The following is a 20,840-nucleotide window of genomic DNA, read 5'->3' as shown; positions in this document are numbered from 1 at the left end:
AGCAGCACTGTCTGTCGTGATTGTGTGTTGCTGTAATTTGGTGGAGGAGTTTACTTGATATGCTGTGTGCGAAACGTGTGTTGCATCACTGTGGGGTGACGCTGCGATATTGTGTTGGGGTCGGTTTGTCAAGTTCATTATACGTCGGCTTTTGCAGTTCGGTGTGAAGTTGCCCAGCTCACTTTGTGAGCCCTATTTTGAAACCTGCATTCAGCTACGGGGTGTGATGACCTAAGGGCCCTGACACATCAGGCTGACGGTCAGCCTGGTGTGGCCTGCCAGCTGGGCGGTGTCATGACCTAAGGGCCCTGACGCATCAGGCCGACGGTCAGCCTGGTGTGGCCTGCCAGCTGGGCGGGGTCATGACCTAAGGGCCCTGACACATCAGGCCGACGGTCAGACTTGTGAGGCCTGCCAGCTTGACTAGAAGCTCAAAATAATTAAGGTGGGGTTTAATGGATGTGGTGGCATCAGGTGGGTGTGGTGTGTGTGTGGGTGGGTGGGTGGGGGGGCTATGAGTTTCAGTGCCCAGGGACCCCTGGGGTGCTAATCCATTTTTGGTTAAGGCAGGTCTGTCTAGTGACTGGGTTACAATTTTATGCTTCAACGGCTTTAACTGATTCTTGCCACGACTTTGTGCAGAATGCAGGTTATTCACTTCCTGGCTGGTACATATTTAAAGTCTCATGTTAATTGTGTGTTTTGTGAATGGGCCAATGAGGCCTGTGTATCTGAAGTACACAGTGCAGAGCGTATTTCCACTCTCCTCCCCAACCTCATTTTACTGCATCACAATCCTTGTAAACTGGAAATAAAAGTAATGGAAAGTGAAAGAGGATCAGTCATTTAATGGGAAACTGTGGTAATAAAAGTGGAAAGTAGCTGTCCAAGTGTGTGTGTGTGTGTGTGTAAGGTTGTGGTAGTAATGGATTACATGTAATCAGGATTATGTAATCAGATAAAAAAATGAGTAACGATAATGAGCCCGCATTGCATTTGAGAAAAAAAAGTGTAATTAGATTACAGTTACATTGTCAAGGATTACTTGATTACATTTCTGACAGCGTCTTTAAAATATGGCAATTTTAAAATTATGAAACTTTTGTCATGATAACCAATGCTCTACTAAAAGTGTTTCTGAGGGGCGACCGGGTAGTGTAGCGGTCTATTCCGTTGCCTACAAACATGGGGATCGCTGGTTCGAATCCCTGTGTTACCTCCGGCTTGGTCGGGCGTCCCTACAGACACAACTGGCTGTGTCTGCGGGTGGGAAACCGGATGTGGGTATGTGTCCTGGTCACTGCACTAGCGCCTCCTCTGGTCGGTCGGGGCGCCTGTTCGGAGGAAGGGGGAACTGGGGGGAATAGCGGGATCCTCCCACGCGCTACGTCCCCCTGGTGAAACTCCTCACTGTCAGGTGAAAAGAAGCGGCTGGCGACTCCACATGTATGGGAGGAGGCATGTAGTAGTCTGCAGCCCTCCCCGGTGGGGCAGAGGGGGTGAAGCAGAGACCGGGACGGCTCGGAACAGTGGGGTAACTGGCCGGGTACAATTGACACAAAATAAAAAGTGACACGCGAGGTTTGTTAGGGACGTGCTGTACTTTGTGGCGGTGATGGGCAAAGCGGTTCTTTGGGGGTGAACGGACTCATTAGAGTCAGTTCATTAAAAAAGTTCGTTCCGAAGATTCATTCACCGAATCCTTCAGTGCTTGGCCGGAGCTCGGACCGCGTAGTCCCCCTCACTGAACTGAAACACGGCCTAACGTGCGGTTCAGCTCGTCAGCGAGGGAACCGGGAACGGTCGTTCGTGGAGGAGGAGAAGTCAGTTGGATAAAGACGCCGTCCGCAGTCCGAAAGCCTCTATAGCAGAGTCCTACCCTATCATGTACAGCACGTATCGCTTTGCAACACCTAATTATTACGTAACACATCTGGCACTACTTCCTACTTCTAGACTTCAAGACATGAGAGGGGGGGGCAGGGAGAGGCGGGTTTGAGCAACTCAGTGACTGTCTATCACCTGGTGCCAGGACTACTTTTGTAAGGGTCATTTGATTTGACCAACTGTAAATGCTGAATATGCAAAACGCATTTTATTTACATCAAAAATGTTTTCAATCAATCAATCAATCAAAAATGCGGCACGGTGGTGCAGTGGTTAGCGCGGTGGCCTCACAGCAAGAAGGTCCTGGGTTCGAGTCCCGGGGTAGTCCAACCTTAGGGGCTCGTCCCGGGTCGTCCTCTGCGTGGGGTTTGCATGTTCTCCCCGTGTCTGTGTGGGTTTCCTCCGGGGGCTCCGGTTTCCTCCCACAGTCCAAAGACATGTAGGTCAGGTGAATCGGCCGTACTAAATTGTCCCTATGTGTGTGTGTGTGTGTGCGTGTGTATGCGTGTGTGTGTGTTGTCAAATCCCAAATATCACAAGCAGGTTCGAGACCATACGAATTCTTTTCGGCTGAACTGGACCAGTTGGACCAGTGGGCCAGCTGTACCAAACACGAGTTTCGCTGACTGACTGACTGATCATATTTAGGATGACTGACTGAGTTTCTTCTGAATGAGTTTCCTCCGTAGGGTGTCTGGCCTCAGCCTTAGAGACGGGGTGAGGAGCTCGGACATCCGGAGGGAGCTCGGAGTCGAGCCGCTGCTCCTTCACATCGAAAGGAGCCAGTTGAGGTGGTTCGGGCATCTGATCAGGACGCCCCCTGGGCGCCTTCCTTTGGAGGTTTCCTGGGCACAGCCAACTGGGAGGAGACCCCAGGGTAGACCCAGAACTCGCTGGAGGGACTACATGTCCGATCTGGCCTGGGAACGCCTTGGGATCCCCCAGGAGGAGCTGGAGGGCGTTGCTGGGGAGAGGGACGTCCGGAGTGCCCTACTTAGCTTGCTGCCACCGCGACCCCACCCCGGAGAAGCGGCTGAAGATGAATGAATGAATGAATGAATGACTGATCGATCATGTTTGACACGATTGGGCCGCTGGATCAGGTGACCAACAACGTCACTGAAGTTACATGATCGGTCGGCTGAGCCACAGCATCTGTCTGCGTGCTGCAGGACAGGGACGTGACATAAAAGCCGTAGGGGTCTCACAGTACACAAAAAGTCATGGTTCGTACATACCTCAGTTTTGAAGTCACGGTTCGGTGTGTTTTTGGTACAGCGAGGGGAAAAGAAACAACAAATCAAATAACTTCTTTTTATTTTTTTATTTATTAAACAGTGGTTTACTGAACAAACTAAGGTATGGCTGTTTTCTGCTGCATCTACTACTACTACTACTACTACTACTACTACTACTACTTTCGGCTGCTCCCGTTAGGGGGCGCCACAGCAGATCATCCGTTTCCATCTCTTCCTGTCCTCTGCATCTTCCTCTGTCACACCAGCCACCTGCATGTCCTCCCTCACCACATCCATAAACCTCCTCTTTGGCCTTCCTCTTCTCCTCTTCCCTGGCAGCTCCATATTCAGCATCCTTCTCCCAGTATACTCAGCATCTCTCCTCCACACATGTCCAAGCCATCTCAATCTTGCCTCTCTTGCTTTGTCTCCAAACTGTCCAACCTGAGCGGTCCCTCTAATATAATCGTTCCTAATCCTGTCCTTCTTCGTCACTCCCAGTGAAGATCTTACCATCTTCAACTCTGCCACCTCCAGCTCCGCCTCCTGTCTTTTCGTCAGTGCCACTGTCTCCAAACCATTTAACATAGCTGGTCTCACAACCATCTTGTAAACTTTCCCTTTAACTCTTGCTGGTACCCTTCTGTCGCAAATCACTCCTGACACACTTCTCCACCCACTCCAACCTGCCTGCACTCTCTTTTTCAACTCTCTACTGCACTCCACCGTTACTTTGGACAGTTGACCCCAAGTATTTAAACTCACATGCCTTCATCACCTCCACTCCTTGCATCCTGACCATTCCACTGTCCTCCCTCTCATTCATGCATAGGTATTCCGTCTTGCTCCTACTGACTTTCATTCCTCTTCTCTCTAGTGCATACCTCCACCTCTCCAGGCTCTCCTCAACCTGCACCCTACTCTCACTACAGATCACAATGTCATCCGCGAACATCATCGTCCATGGAGACTCCTGCCTGATCTTGTCCGTCAACCTGTCCATCACCATTGCAAACAAGAAAGGGCTCAGAGCCGATCCTTGATGTAATCCCACCTCCACCTTGAACCCATCTGTCATTCCAACCGCACACCTCGCCATTGTCACACTTCCCTCATACATATCCTGCACCACTCCTACATACTTCTCTGCAACTCCTGACTTCCTCATACAATACCACACCTCCTCTCTCGGCACCCTGTCGTATGCTTTCTCTAAACCCACAAAGACACAATGCAACTCTTTCTGGCCTTCTCTATACTTCTCCATCAACATTCTCAAAACAAACATCACATCTGTGGTGCTCTTTCATGGCATGAAACCATACTGCTGCTCGCTGATCATCACCTCTCCTCTTAACCTAGCTTCTATTACTCTTTCCCACATCTTCATGCTGTGGCTGATCAAGTTTATACCTCTGTAGTAACTACAGATCTGCACATCGCCAGTACACTGGGTGCATCCTCCTAACAACAAAGTAAAATTTACTTAAAAGAAAATCTAAACACATATTCTCTCAAATAAATAAAAGATATAATGAAATAAACATCCATTAAGTTGCAGCCTTTAGAAAATGAACTGTACTTGAAGTGCACTGTACTTGTATTCACATTAGCAGCTTTCAGCTTCACATTAGGACTGTGTGACATCAATATTCTCCCAAATAAATAGACTAGCACGAAACCCTCCAGACCCACATACACCTGATGTGAGTCGCGAGGGTGTCCTAGTGACGTCCCTACTAAGCGTCCCTCTCAGGCCGTCCATGAGTGAATGAGTGGCCACAATTTGCGAGGCATAGCACACGGCAGCCATTGTGTGGTGCCGTGGGAAAAATAGAACAAACTAATTATCCATTAAGGTGCAGCATTTAGAAAATTACCTGTAATCAAACCGTACTGGATCTTCAGGCTCTGGCTTATCTGTGTTCGCCCTAACTACGAAGCTGCGCTGTGCTGAATTAGCAGCAATCTCCCCGTGGCACGCGTGTGTGTGTGTGTGTGTGGGTGGATGCTTAGTGGGGTGGCTGAACGTACAACATCTTGCCCTTTGCGAAAGTTACCAGGGGAAATTCAGAGTTTCAAGTCAAATTCTGCAGACTAAAGTTCTGCACGTGCAGTGGTTAAAACAATGCTGCATGCATTCGGTACACACGTGTGCCAAACCGAAAGACCCATACCGAAAATGTTCTATACAAATACGTGTACCGCTACACCCCTACGAGACGTGCCTGCAAAGTACAACATACACCCACATCAATACAAGAAACGCCTGCTTGCCAGATCAAGTACCGCCCCGCTGAGATTAACGCTGGGAGGTTGAGGTTACGGCCAGTGATGGGAGTCCTGCTACAAGTTATGCCCGTTTTGCAGTCCGCAGACCGACCCTGGCATGGGGGGGGGGAGATGGGGTGCACAGTTAAAGCACCCCAAATGACAACCACTCCGACAAAACACTCACAGGCAAATCCACAAAAGGACTGTGCAGCTTTTGCGGCCACTAAACCTGCACAAACCGCGCTGCCAAGCAAACAGCGTCTCGGTGCTCCGGTGCTATTTGCACGTATATACGTTAGGTAATATACACACATTTGGTGCAAAACTGGCCCCTTTCTATGCCAACGAGCCTCATCGCAAAGACTGAAAACTTAGCGTCTTCAGAGAGTTGGTGGTAACTGATGTCCAGACTTCCCAGAGATCATGGGATCCAGGCCAAGACATTGTGACGTCTGGCGTGCTCCTGAGCGGATATTTCGCAGGAGAATCTTACTTTCTGATGTAACTGAGACTGAAATCATTGGCAGATACAGGATGCTAGGTCAAACAATTCCTGCTGTACTTGTTGACATCGAGGATGACATTGAGCCTGCCTACTGTGTTCTTGGCGCAAAGCCACCACTTATACTTTGCCACGTGGCTAATCCCAGTCAGACGCGAAACAAGGGCAAACTGCACTCGGCTACAAAACTTTATGGTTGTGTTTGTGCTGCACAATTCACGATGCTATCAGCGGCTGCAATCCAGTCTTTGAGAATTCGCCTGTCAATACAGGAACCAGGACCACTTTGTCATCTCATTCCAGCACCTGCACACATGAAAGCAGCGCAACACAAAGACAAAAACACATATCCAAACTACAAGAACACATATATCCAACATATCAAAAAAAAAATCACTGTCCAAGAGAGCGAACGCCAGGATGACTGTCGGAACAGCCGGTCTGCATGGGCTAGCAGTTAGCTTAGCCTGCCCCGCTTCCACATCCTGTCAGACACCGCATCCAGACACCTTCGACACACCTCCCCGCACTCCACACGATGACACCAAAAACACAGTCAATGGTAGGCGAGGCCGCCGCCAGACCGCCCTCCATGTTATCAGAACTGCCGGTCGGCATGGGCTAGCAGTTAGCTTAGCCTGCCCCGTTTCCACATCCTGTCAGACACTGCGTCCAGACACCTTCGACACACCTCCCCGCACTCCACACGATGACACCAAAAGCACAGTCAATGGTAGGCGAGGCCGCCGCCAGACCGCCCTCCATGTTATCAGAACTGCCGGTCGGCATGGGCTAGCAGTTAGCTTAGCCTGCCCCGTTTCCACATCCTGTCAGACACTGCGTCCAGACACCTTCGACACACCTCCCCGCACTCCACACGATGACACCAAAAGCACAGTCAATGGTAGGCGAGGCCGCCGCCAGACCGCCCTCCATGTTATCAGAACTGCTGGTCGGCATGGGCTAGCAGTTAGCTTAGCCTGCCCCGCTTCCACATCCTGTCAGACACCGCGTCCAGACACCTTCGACACACCTCCCCACACTCCACACGATGACACCGAAAACACAGTCAATGGTAGGCGAGGCCGCCGCCAGACTGCCCTCCATGTTATCAGAACTGCCGGTCGGCATGGGCTAGCAGTTAGCTTAGCCTGCCCCGCTTCCACATCCTGTCAGACACCGCGTCCAGACACCTTCGACACACCTCCCCGCACTCCACATGATGACACCGAAAACACAGTCAATGGTAGGCGAGGCCGCCGCCAGACCGCCCTCCATGTTATCAGAACTGCCGGTCGGCATGGGCTAGCAGTTAGCTTAGCCTGCCCTGCTTCCGTGTCCTGTCAGACCGCCCTGTGTTTCCTCTTTGGGCGCAGCTCCAGGCAGGACCGTGGTCCCTCTGGGCCCACAGGAGGCAGCAGACCAAGCTCTCCCAGCCATCAGACGAAGACACAAACTTAGAAGCAGACATGGACGGACAAAGACACTGCATGGAAGGTAATGGGTGAGGCCGCTGCAAAGGTAAATTCACACCGCCATCTTCCCAAACAAATATTCGCTTACTGTACACACACAGTTAAGTTGGCACAGTTAGCTTGGTTGCAAACGTGGGTAATGGCTAACAGTTAGCTAGCAAACGTGGCTAGGGTTAGGGTTGTTGCGCGTTCACATCGGCCTTGACTGACAGGCAGTTCTGGCCAATCCTAGCGCCTGATGGGGTGAACTTTCCAGATTCATCCTAGGAAAAAAAATATTCACCACTGGTACTGGGTGAGGCCGATGCAAACGTGAATTTGCGCTGCCATCTTCCCACACCAGAAGTGGAAGACTGAGTCTTAGAAAAACAAGAGACATCCACCGACAGAAACAGATGAAAGAGGAGGGGGCGTTAACAGATAATTAGAATAGTTATAATTACAATTAAACTAAGTTCTGTTTCAAATCAAAACACCCGAAGAGATTAATGGAAAGTACTGTTCTTACAAATGCGTTTATAGCCTATTAGTGTACTTTAATATTCGATCAAAATCACTTTTTCTAAGCCAGTTTATGGTAAATTTGAAACGCTTTACTAAAGTTGGGGCTGATTGACTCTTATATTCTGCTAATCCGCTTCCCTCAGAGTAGTATTTACCCTCACTTACAGCTATACAAACCTTTTAATCCCCCCCAGCAGGGGAGTAGGTCATGTCTATCCCATCCTATAACCGTAATAACCTCTTGAATTCAACATCCTCCTCATTCACAAGCCACGACATAATGCAAGCCCACTTCCCCCCATTCTCCTCTGGCGTCATATCAGATGCAGTCCTGCTGAAAGGGTCTCTGTGGAAACCTGATCTGTAATCGGGGGCTGAATTCATGAGCTGCTCCAGAGCTCAGCCGACGCATTCTGAATACCTGAAGTTTACCTCATATTCTCCTCACTTCCGCCTTAATATGAGCATATTAGACTAGATAATCATCCATCCATCCATCCATTATCCGAACCGCTTATCCTGCTCTCAGGGTCGCGGGGATGCTGGAGCCTATCCCAGGAGTCATTGGGCGACAGGTTGGGAGACACCCCGGGCAGGCTGCCAGGCCATCACAGGGCCAACCTAGGGGTAATTTAGTACAGCCAGTTCACCTGACCTACATGTCTTTGAGCTGTGGGTGGAAACCGGAGCACCCGGAGGAAACCCACGCAGACACGGGGAGAACACGCAAACGCCACACAGAGGACGACCCGCAAGGTTGGACCAGCCCTGGACTCGAACCCAGAACCTTCTTGCTGTGAGGCGACCGTGCTGCCTCTAGAGCATCACTTTCAGCTTAATGTATTCAAAAAGCAAATTGATCATGCGATACACAGGTTAGCGACGGGATCCCTTGCTGAATATTTTATTCAAGACGTGTTTTATGAATCTCGACTGGACTTCAACTTGACTGAAAACCACTATTTTGTGAATATGACAGTAACTGACCCTTAATACGTAACTATCAAGTGTGTGTGACGTCACTAACCAATGAGCTCGCACGCACCTATGACCACATCGCCAAACGTCAAAAGTAAATTTCAAGCCGATGTCAATAAAAGCCACGTTAAACATATGTATTGTACTTTTACACACAACTCAGATTCTTCGAATCCTTCTCTGACTGCGGCGTCGACGACAAGACTAAATGTGCTCATCCATAAAAGCGTAAGCATCAGGAAGAAGCCTCTCTCCTTCACAGCTTCCGCTCGCTCCTCCATCTCTCTTTCTCCGTCTAGTCCCGCCGAAGACGCTGAAAACCCCCGAAACAGTTTCTTTAAAACAGAAATACATTAATGATGCTCCCTGACAGTCTGCATTAATCAGAGGGGGCTCCCCCCCTGAACGCGACTCTTTATCGGCCATCGATTTTCCAGTGGGTTTATGGCGAGTGACACGCCGAGAGAGCTCGTCGCTGAGCGGCTGCTGAGAAACACATTACGGGGCTGTCAGTTGTCCCGCCATGCGTCCTGCATCATTCTTTAAGCACATGAGAAGTTCATTACACCACCAGCCCTGACAGTGCGCGGGATATGAGGGACCGTGTCCGATGTGCACGTCCCTGATGAAAGCGCAGAACGCTTGGCACGGCGGAGAATTCTTACACTCGACATGACTGATACGGAGTGGTTTAAAGTAAATGTTTGGTTTTATTTTACTTTATTTCCAAAGATGGGACAATAGCCAGGGAGAGATTTTTTTTTTATTTCCCCCCCTTTTCTCCCCAGTTGTACCCGGCCAATTACCCCGCTCTTCCGAGCGGTCCTGGTCGATGCTCCACCCCCTCTGCCGATCTGGGGAGGGCTGCAGACTACCACATGTCTCCTCCGATACATGTGGAGTCGCCAGCCGCTTCTTTTCACCTGACAGTGAGGAGTTTCACCAGGGGGATGTAGCGCATTGGAGGATCCCGCTATTCCCCACCAGTCCCCCAACAGGCACCCTGACCGACCAGAGGAGGCGCACTTGGCTTCCCACCCACAGACACGGACAATTGTGTCTGTAGGGACGCCCGACCAAGCCGGAGGTAACACGGGGATTCGAACCGGTGATCCCCATGTTGGTAGGCGACGGAATAGACCGCTACGCCCCCCGGAGGTGAAAAGAAGCAGCTGGCGACTCCACATGTGTCAGAGGAGGCAAGTGGTAGTCTGCAGCCCTCCCCGGATCGGCAGAGGGGGATGGAGCAGCGACCGGGACGACTCGGAAGAGTGGGCTAATTGGCTAAGTACAATTGGGGAGAAAAAGTGAGAACCCCCCCCCCCCCAAAAAAAAGGTCCGCTCTGAGGGAATTGTCTTTTTTAAGTAATTCCTGCTGGTAATCCCCATCTCTTTCACAACCCAACATCACCATAGTAACATCACTACAGTAGGATTACCATAGTAATGGATTTAAGAAGTTCATCTCAGAGAGCCTCTCACTTGCATTGTCACTTACAGTCTTGCGGCGCGTGCCACCGGTTACTAATGATCGCACAGCAACAGCATCTTCCCGTGTTGACCGAAATGATTTCTCACCTTTAGACGCTCTCGCCCCCTGTTGATTTACGACACTTCAGATCTGCTAAAATTCAATTTCTGCCCGGATTCCACGCTTCTGATTGCGCCGTAAATGAGATAAACTGATGGCAATTTATTCAAGGACCCAACCCCCCCCCCACCCCCACCACCACCTCCGTCCCCGCAACGGGAGACACAACTGGCATCCCAGACTCGGCTGGCTCTGATATTTAAGCGATATGTCTGTATCCCAGAAGCGTTCAGCAGAACAGAAAAGCTGACGCTAATAGAAAAACCCCACAGAAGAAGAGATAAAAACAACGAGCTTGTTCGATGGTGTGAGAAATGTTCAGAATCCACCTGCTACACGTGTGCACGCCCCCCCCCCCCCAGTAAAGCCACTTCTACCTGCACGTGCACATATTTGAATTCAAGCCACATCTTGAACGTTTTTCTCCGAGTCGGACTTGGTTTACGTTTTCCAGTCCACCCCGGGCAGTTGCCAGATGAGATTAGATGATGTGGATTTACCCCGACCCACAAGTCCCTAATGCCAGCCATCACTCGTCCAAGCTTTTAACTGTGTGATGCTGACAGTATCTCCATCCATTAAGAACTATCCAGTGTTGCATTAGACAGAAATAACTTCTGCCGAAGAAAGGTAAAGGCCACCTCTGCACTGCTTAAAGGTTTCCAACATGTGTGACTCGGTAACGGTACACAGCCGTTCTACCATCTAGTGACGTTCTGTCAAGATGTAAGTGACGGTGCCAGGCTACTGGAAGAATTAAAAGCTCACAGAAATACACTCTGATGGTCTGGCGGCCTGTCCGGGGTGTCCCCCCGCCTGCCGCCCAGTGACTGCTGGGATAGGGGATCATCCCCACGACCCCGAGAGCAGGATGAGCGGTTCGGTTAATGGATGGATGGAGAAAAATACACTGACCCGGGCATCCGGCTAGCGTAGCGGTCTATTCCATTGCCTACCAACACAGGGATCGCCGGTTCGAATCCCCGTGTACCCTCCAGCTTGGTCGGGCGTCCCTACAGACACAATTGGCCGTGTCCGCAGGCAGGAAGCCGGACGTGGGTGTGTGTCCTTGTCGCTGCACTAGCGCCTCCTCTGGTCGGTCGGGGCGCCTGTTCGGGGGAGGGAGAACTAGCTTGATCCTCCCACGCGCTACGTCCCCCTGGCGAAACTCCTCACCGTCAGGTGAAAAGAAGCGGCTGGCGACTCCACATGTATCGGAGGAGGCGTGTGGTAGTCTGCAGCCCTCCCCGGATCGGCAGAGGGGGTGCAGCAGCGACCGGGACCCCTCGGAAGAGTGGGGTAATTGGCCGGGTACAATTGGGGAGGAAAAAGGGGGGAGAAACCCCCCCCCAAAAAAAGAAAAAGAAATACACTGACCCCAAGGATGACTATCTCCGATGCTGATGTGACCACATGCCGCTTCATGGACAAAAAGAAGGCTCATCTCTGAGATGCTAATGACGCCGGCTTCAAACAATGTGGTCAACAGACCCATTCAAAGTTTTAAAGAGAAGCTGTCAAAAGACGCGATAAAAAAGTGTAATGATTATAAATGCCGAGCCCCATTTAGGAGGTGTCAGTGCCATTGTTGCTGATATCCAGGGTATCAATCATGTTGATTGATCATCCCGCTCCGGTGACATCAGTTTTATGGCCTCCGAAATGCAACTCTGTTTTTACAATGCCGTTCCAATTAGGGCACGCCATTCATCACCGGGCTGGAGAATCATTATTAATTGGGTGGAGAGCCGACTGCCACTCCCCTGCTGAGGAGGTGCCGCGGCTCCTGGAGATCAGGCCATTCAGAGTGAGCTAAAAGAACCGGGGGCGGTGAAGGTGTGGATGGATAAGTAAAACACAACACCAATATCTATTCCATGTGAGATATGGACAGTTGTTTTGGCCTTTTCCTGGTGCTGACTTGGGGAAATACCAGCAACGTGGAGAAGGTGTCACATTTCAAGTGGGAATAAATTGCTTGTGTGAATCTGTGCAAAATTCGATTTTTTTCCTCATGTATCTTCCTTTCAATCATCATCAGAAACAAAACACAAAACGTTTTGCGTGTTTCTCAGCTCGTTTCTCACGTGATGCCAAAACTTTTGAAGAGTTTTCCTCGTTTAAAAATTACTGTAGTGGAGGGGTGTCTGGGTGGCGTGGTGCTCTATTCTGTTGCCTACCATCACGGGGATCGCCGGTTCGAATCCCCATGTTACCGCCGGCTTGGTCGGGCATCCCTCCAGACACAATTGGCCGTGTCTTCGGGTGGGAAGCCAGACGGCTGGTGATAGATCTGACGGGGTGTAGGCACGGAAGTCGCCGTGATTGGCTGTTGCGTCGGCCAACAGACAGCGCGGAACCTCGTGTAACCAGGTTAAAATTAATGTTTTTATTTTATTTTGTTTGAGTATGAAATATCACCAAATCCTGTCTGTGTGCTGTTATTTGTGTTTACTACATTTTATTTTATGTCATTATTTACTTTTATGCATGTTTTACAACGACCGTCATATACTTGTACTGTCGCTTTAAGAGCGAGGTCTTGTGGGTACACGGAAGAGGGAACGCGGGAGAGGCCATTTTTGTTTTGTGGGAGGAGTCTCAAGCAGCGACCGAGCCGAGCCACGCGTGTTTCTTACCGTAGCACAGTTTTGCTGGTTGAGGAGAACGTAACCTTGAGTATCCCTGTAAGAAGATACTGCAAGCTGTGGGATAAAATACTTGTTTATCCTTCCTTACATCGGAGACCCGTGGACGGTTTCTCCTTCTAACGCACACGAGTGAAGTACCCATATGTGCCGTTCTAGTCTAGACTGCTGAATAGGACAATACAAAGCTCAAATGACCGGCAGTGGAAACCAGTTATTTCGAAAATAAATGGCAAGGTGGGCCAAATAGAGTCCTGTGTGTCCCCCCTCCTTCCTTGATCATGATGATGATGATGATGATGATGAGAGACTGAGGGCCCCCCCCCAACAACACCTGGGGCCCCACCCAACTAGAACACAACGCAGAGCTAACGATGAGAGTGACGGGCGTGCAGCAGGCTGACCAGCATAGAACAGCATAGGACTGCCCCCGTTACACTCGCAGCGCACTGACTGGAAACAAACGATGCGCACTGAAACACTTAGCTAGCTAGCTTACAACTGACCTTAACATTGCCAGCTCGTACTGGAACGATAGCTAACGTGAACGCTTGCTAACGATGGAAATTCAAAAAGAGTTTAAACCCTGACCAACAACCAGTCACGTCTACTTCAGTGCCTATACCCCGTTGGATCTAGCATCAACCAAGCCAGATGTGGGTATGTGCCCTGGTCACTGCAATAGCGCCTCCTCTGGTCGGTCGGGGCACCTGTTCGGGGGGAACTGGGGGGGATAGCGTGATCCTCCCACGCGCTACGTCCCCCTGGTGAAACTCCTCACTGTCAGGTGAAAAGAAGCGGCTGGCGACTCCACATGTATCGGAGGAGGCATGTGGTAGTCTGCAACCCTCCCCGGATCGGCAGAGGGGGGCGCAGCAGTGACCGGGACGGCTCGGAAGTGGGAAACTTGTTTCTTTTTCTTCTAAATCTTACCTTCATTTCCTGCAGACAGCCCATCTGGCTTCGTGATGCCTGTGCTCTTTTTCCTTCTGTGTTTCTTGCGGTTGGCGTGTGGCGAGGGAGGTGGCTCCAGCTTCGGGCTGGTGGCACTGCCCACGCTTGGACTGCCCGTCGCAGGTTCGCCCATCCCATTGGCTGGAATTTTAAAAAAAAAAGAAGAAGAAGAAAAACACAGGAAGGCGAAGACCATGATTAGATTCCTCTCAGTAACTGAACAAGCTGTGCTGACACTCAGCCAGCTGCAGCATGACTCAGGGCACCACAGCGCATATAAAACACACACACACACACACACACGAAACAGACGCGTAGTTTGTGAAACAAATCACTGACAACTCCAAAATAAAGAAGTGAAGCCAAACCGAGCAGAAGTTGCGAAATCTATCATCGGCAGCCTCACACAAAGCAGACGCCACCTCCGCCTATGGCGCAACTTGGAAATGGAACTACGGCAGTAGGAGCTGGAAATAGCTTGGAGAGGTCCAGAAGTAACTGTGCTACTCTGGCTTCTGACAGGGTGAGGGACAAGCATTGGGCTACCAGCTAACAAATGGTTACCCAGGTTTGCTCGGGGCAAAGCTCTCGATGTGGCTGTCCGAGAGTGACAGGGGGGCTAAGATTCGGCTTTGTTTCTTGTAAGTGATTTTATAAATGTGATATTAACCTACGCTACCGTCGGGCAGAGGGATGGGAGCGACGCGGCGATAGGAGGGGGGGGGGTTGTCAGCTTGCCATCTTTCTGATTTCCTGACATTTGACATCACTTTCCCTCCTCTTCCCCCTCCGGATGCCATTATGAATCTGGGAGAAGGGGCCAGGGGCCTCGGGGAAAGGAGGCAGGGAGGGCCAGTAGATGGGCCCCATATTGCTCCCCTCTCACCACCCCGTGTGATGCTGGCAGCCTCCTCCATTGTCTCCCATCAAAAGCTCATTGTAGTGTGGCAAACTCCATTCATTTCCCCGCGCACCGTCCAAGCCCCAGGGGTAGAGTGTGGGAGGACAAGGAGCTCAGGGATTATTGCTGTTGTCGTTGCCGGTTGCACATGCTATAATGTGTGGCGCTGTGCCATTAGCCAGTGTACAACATTAGGCCTAATTTGGTCATTACCTTTAGGGAGATGGGTTGTCTTGGAGGAGTGGAATGGGCTCAGCAGGGGTTTGAGGATGCTTAAGTGGGGGAGAGTAGAGCACTGAAAGCACATGGGGGCGAAAAAGAAAAAAAAATGCCAGAAGCAGAACCGGAGACACTGGTTGTTACAGTTGCTGTTGGCTTAACATTTTGTTTTGGTGTGAGTATGCTAACGGAGCAAGTATTTGTGCAAAAATAAATAAATAAACGGCACAATAAAATAAAAATAAAATATATATTTTATAAATACATAAATGAAAATAAAATCAAATAAAAATAAAATAATACCGTAAAAATAAAAATGCGACGGAATATATAATTAAAATAAAAATACAATAAAAATAATAAAATCAAAATAAATAAATACAACAGACTAAAAATACAAAAATATATATATTTTATAAATATTTGTGACAAAAATAAATAAATACTACAATAAAATAAAAATAAAATATATATTTTATAAATATATAAATGAAAATCAAATCAAATAAAAATAAAATAATACCGTAAAAATAAAAATGCGACAGAATATATAATTAAAATAAAAATACAATAAAAATAAAAAAATCAAATTATAAATCTAAATAAATAAATACAACAGACTAAAAATACCATAATATATATATATATATATTATAAATATTTGTGACAAAAATAAATAAATACTACAATAAAATAAAATTAAAAAAAAGACATTTAATTTGTAAAATAAAGAGGCTCAAAACCCCCGTAAGGGGATTAACGTTTCAGCATCGACATTTAACTTAAACACTATAGCGGAAACGCGCTTGTGTGGCAAACAAATAATATCATCCGGTGGGTGCAGTCAGATCGATAAGCCGAACATGGGGGGCGCAGGCCGGACAGCGCAGATTACACTCGGCGGTGTCCTGAATGGCAGCACCGCCTAGCCGAGGCGTCTGTTTCAATTTCCCTGCCCTCCTACAACAGCCCCCCTGAGACGAGTCATTAGCTGGCTCAGACAGCTGGGGGCACGGGGGTCCTTCATGTGCTCCCCCTCCACCCCGCTCCTTCCCCCCCCTCCCCGACCCCGGTGTCTGTCCCGCCAGCACAGCTCCGTATGGTGGGCGGAAAGACTCGAGCGCCGACCTGCCTCCGACGTGACAGCCAGCATTTGTTTAATGTCGCTTGAGGTTAAAGGGGAGGGTTGCCCCCTGAGGGGCCTCGACTGGGCCGTAAACACCTTTAATTATCAATTTTTGCCCCTAATGTTGCGGAAAATGACCCCGGCCCTGCTCATCCTGCGCCTGAAACATATACGGGGATATACGTCTCCCTTTGTTCATGTCAGTCTTAAAAAAGAAAAACCAAAGAGGCGTCCGGGCAGCGTAGCGGACTATTCAGCAACACGGGGCTCGCCGGTTCGAATCCCCGTGTCGCCTCCGGCTTGGTCAAGTGTCCCTACAGAGACAATCGGCCGTGTCTGCGGGCAGGAAGCCGCATGTGGGTACGTGTCCTGCTCGCTGCACTAGCGCCTCCTCTGGTCGGTTGATGCGCCTCTTCGGGGGGGGGGGGTAGCGTGATCCTCCCACGCTTTACGTCCCCCTGGCGAAACTCCTCGCTGTCAGGTGAAGAGAAGCGGCTGGCGACTCCACATGTATGGGAGGAGGCGTGTGGTAGTCTGCAGCCCTCCCCCGGATCGGCAGAGGGGGGTGGATCAGCGACTGGGGCGGCTCGGAAGAGTGGGGGCAATAACGGCGGGTACAACTGGGGAGGGAAAGGGGGGAGGGGAGCAACAACAAGTCATTGCCCGTATGTGGTGAGGTATTGCTCCCATGTATGGAGCGAGAACAACACGGACGTGGCTAGAAAACAGGAGAAGAGAGATTTGAGGGGCGCGCCGGCCGCGCGGTTATTAGCTGGCAGTTACTGTGTATGGGGGGGGGGGGGGGCCATCGGGACCAAGCTGCGTAATGAAGCACGCTGGGGATAAGGAGTCTCTCTCCCACTCAGCCGGGCTCTCCTGGTGCCGCTGAGTGGGTATCAGCCTAACCTGTGGTTACAGTGCATTACACTCCCACCGTGGAAATGACAGTAAAAGCCCGCCTCGAGATGAAGGCTGTGGGTGAGACGAAGAGGGGGCCCGCTAACAGGTTTCTGGCCCCGCCGATGAATGAGAAATAAAAAATAAAGGATGCTGGGGGGGGGGGGGTTGGGGGGATGTGCGCATGCGTGTGGAGGCGTTCATTGTAATTCAAGAGGCTCCGGGGTGGGGAGCGCGGTGATTTCGCCAGACCCCCTTGACACGGCAGCCCCCTTTTGCCTGTCCTCAATCAAAGGCAACGGGTTGCAATTAATGGCAAAAAAATTACAAACAATCACCGCCGCCTCCTTATTATCCTCAATTAGGGTGCGCTAATCAAGGCTCGAGCGCGCTCCGCTGCTCTCTCCAAACTAAATGTCAAACTTCATTACGGCCCCGGCGCAGAAATCACAGCGCCCCCCCCCCCCCCCTCTGCGCGCGCTCTCACCTTCGCCGCGGGAGGCCGTCCACGCGCCGACTACCCGCGCCCTCGACGCGCGACCTCGCGAGTTCAGAGCAGCGTTGGACAAAAGGCGCGGAGACAGGTGTAGGAACCAGACCGAGGCGGTCATTCTGACGGTTTGGGATTTTCAAAGTTTAATAACTTTGAGAGATACAGACCTGCCGCTCCCTGAATTCTTCTGAAACCGCGCATATTTGCATTAAAACGAGTTTTACATCAATTGCACATAAAAAAGGTACGACGACAGCTACCTAAAAACCACCATGAGCAGTTTGCGCGTCATCGTGCGCGTCACGTCACTATTTATGACGTGTGTTGGTGGCGTCATTTCCTTCGTGAAGTTCGTCGCTCTGTCCTAGAAACACATTAGCGCCCTCCAGTGGAGAGAAATAGTCTAAACTGGATTTGTGATTATGTCCAACATGCCTGGTTACAGACCCACCATGACTACCACCGAGGCGCTGCAGCGTTTACAGGCGTTGCACAGCGGCCATTTTAAATTGTCTGAAAAATAGTATTAAAGTTGTTAAAATGTTAATTTTGGTGTCGGCTAGTTTCATAACAGACACACTAACAAATGTAACGCATTAATATCTCAACTGGGTATTTATCTTGACAGAATATAGAGTTTATAAACCGTGGCGGTCAAAATGGCCGTCCATGGTCGTTCTAGTAGTTTTTAAGTTCCGGTCGTTGTTTGGGACTGTTTTAATATTTATTTTCAGTTCTTTTTTTTACATTTCACCTTTTACAGGCCTTGTTATGTTTGTTAGATTAGCAACATGTGTTTGCCGTTTTGTTTTTCAGGCAATATTTTCACTTTTTCAGTTTTGCTATTCGAGTTCGACCATGACTCTCTGAAGTTTAAATTGTTTAAAAATAGTATTATAGTTGTTAAAATGTTAATTTTGGTGTCAGTTAGTTTCGTAACAGACACACTAACATATGTAATGCATTAACATCACACCTGGGTATTTATCTTGACAGAATATAGAGCTTAAAAACCGTGGTGGTCATTTTGACCGCTCATGGTCGTTTTGGGTAGGAGGGAAATCCCGGTCGTTCCCGTGTTGAGGCATTGCAGAATGGCGCACAACTTTTGTGGATGGAATCCAATGGTTTATCTTTAACCCCCCCCACCCCACCCCCATCTAAGGTCAAGTGACATCACACTCCCTGACCACGATCTAAGTGCAGTTAATGTAATCAGTAAACAAGTCACAGTGCTCCGGGGGTTTTTTTTTGGGGGGGGGGCTCTTGTTTTTAATTCAGGTGCAAAGATTGAGGTGTAGCGAGCGGGGCAGGCTCCAAACCAGCGCACTGTGAGCCTCCAGATTAAGAACGGGTGTCTTTATGAATGCGAGCAATAGACAAAATGGGCTGGGATTTAATCAAAAATCTGCGCTCAATATTCAAGAGATGTTGCTACCGCGGCCCCTGCCTTTGCTCAATGGATTTACAAATGAGGACATTCTTTAAATAATATGGAAATGGTTACCTGGCTAAGATGCATTCACTCTTGAGTGAATCATCAATCTGCTGTTTTTGCATCCCAGAATCACATTTTATGTTAACCCGCAACCTTCACCAAGGATAATGGAGCGATTGGGCTTGGCGGAAGTCAATTCAAATAGCAAAACACGAGCACCCTTCGCCGTGGAACGCCCTCGATCGATTATCGAGGGCACGCGAGGATGAAAGAGAAGCGGTCACGTTTCAATCAGGTGTACGTTGGTCTGATACCCCAGTCACACCTCGTACTAGACAACTATATTCCCCGGCTCTAATTCACACCCTCGATTTGTGAGGAGGCATACAAATGAACACAACACTCAAAGGAAGTTCGTCTGGGCCGCAAAACACCGGGTTCCTGGTGGAAGTCGCGAGCGTCTTCAGCCGCCTACGCTCCCGTCGCAGGACTGATCGATCGTCTGACGCGACACTTCCGGTGCGGTCACCCGCTCGTTCGCCTCGTTCGTGGTTACTTGAAGAGTGGCGTGAAAGCAACCGGAGAACATGAAATGACGGCGTGAATTGTAGATCCGGTTTAGCTGACGACGTGACGCTGGTTCATGAGCTACGCTGACGTGAAGGGGTTCCCGTCCCACCGAGCGCCGGAAAACGGGGGGGGGGGGGGATTCTGCAGACCTCGTTTCCAGCGGAATTTTCCGAAAATCTCTGCACACTTTTACACATCGGGAGCACATCCGCAAACATCCAGAGTGAAGCCTTGTGGGTCCGCGTGAACACGCGTCAGAACACCGGCGCAAACACACGTGTACCCCGGAAGACTCATAACAACAGCCAGGCGAAGAAAGTAGGTTAAAACAGACAAACACATTCATAGATACACACACACACACACACACTCATTTGTTTCAGGACCCCACGAATCTAAGTAATTCTGCTTTGGGCGTGCTGCTGATGGGAGACGGGGACGGGGGGGGGGGGACGGGGGGGGTGTGTGATGGGGACGCCTGCGTCCAGGCAGAATTGATCGTTTGGCAGTTTCCAAATGAGAGGCAGCCTCGTCTGCGCAACCGCGAGGGCCGTGCAGTTGGACTCCAGCAGCGCTCGTAAAGTGCGCTCTTTAAACTGCCGGGGCCCCTGGGAGCCCATGGGGGGGGAGGGGAGGGGGGGAGAGAGAGGGGGGTGGGGGGGAGCCGCCGCCGCCGCCGCGCTAATGAGAACTACCAGAGTGCAAACATGCATGGAAATGACTGTTATTCTGTTGATGTGCATTTAAGTGCTTTTTTACTGCCAACCACAAAGAGAGGGAAATAACTGGTGATGAATGGTTCCCCTGAAAAGCATTCATTTTCCTCTGCGCCCGAAAAAAAGAGAGAGAGAGAGAGAGAAACAGACAGTGAGAGAGAACAGAGGGGGAGAGACAGACAGCGAAACGGAGAGAGAGAGAGAGGCGGACGGGGTGAGGGAGATGGGAGGGAGGGTTGGACGGGGTTTGGCTGTGCAGAGATTGTATTATTTTACTTCTCTCAACTACGCTGACGAAGTGCCGCGTGATGTAGCGGGACGACGAAGAGGCGCCTGGATGGCGAGTGACCTTGACTTGGGGGGGGGGGCGGCGCCTGCATACCAAAGGCCGCGCGGTTGCAACATCGCGGGTTCGAATCCAGCCCGGCG

The 20,840-nt window shown here is 50.1% G+C and overlaps 1 protein-coding gene across 1 annotated transcript in view; it reads right to left on the bottom strand.

The window, feature by feature from the left end:
- Positions 1-299: 299 nt before the first annotated feature.
- The window catches only part of agap3 (ArfGAP with GTPase domain, ankyrin repeat and PH domain 3), an 83,969-nt gene continuing 63,428 nt past the window's right edge, over positions 300-20,840 (bottom strand). Inside the window, exons 13-14 of the mRNA XM_056293248.1 lie at positions 14,031-14,192; positions 300-367 (exon numbers count right to left, since the gene is read on the bottom strand). Coding sequence (XP_056149223.1) covers positions 300-367; positions 14,031-14,192 — 230 coding nt within the window. The remainder of the gene's footprint in view (positions 368-14,030; positions 14,193-20,840) is intronic.

This window comes from Lampris incognitus, chromosome 14 (assembly GCF_029633865.1).
Source record: "Lampris incognitus isolate fLamInc1 chromosome 14, fLamInc1.hap2, whole genome shotgun sequence".
Lineage (NCBI taxonomy): Eukaryota > Metazoa > Chordata > Actinopteri > Lampriformes > Lampridae > Lampris > Lampris incognitus.
This window is presented reverse-complemented; position numbering and strand designations above follow the sequence as displayed.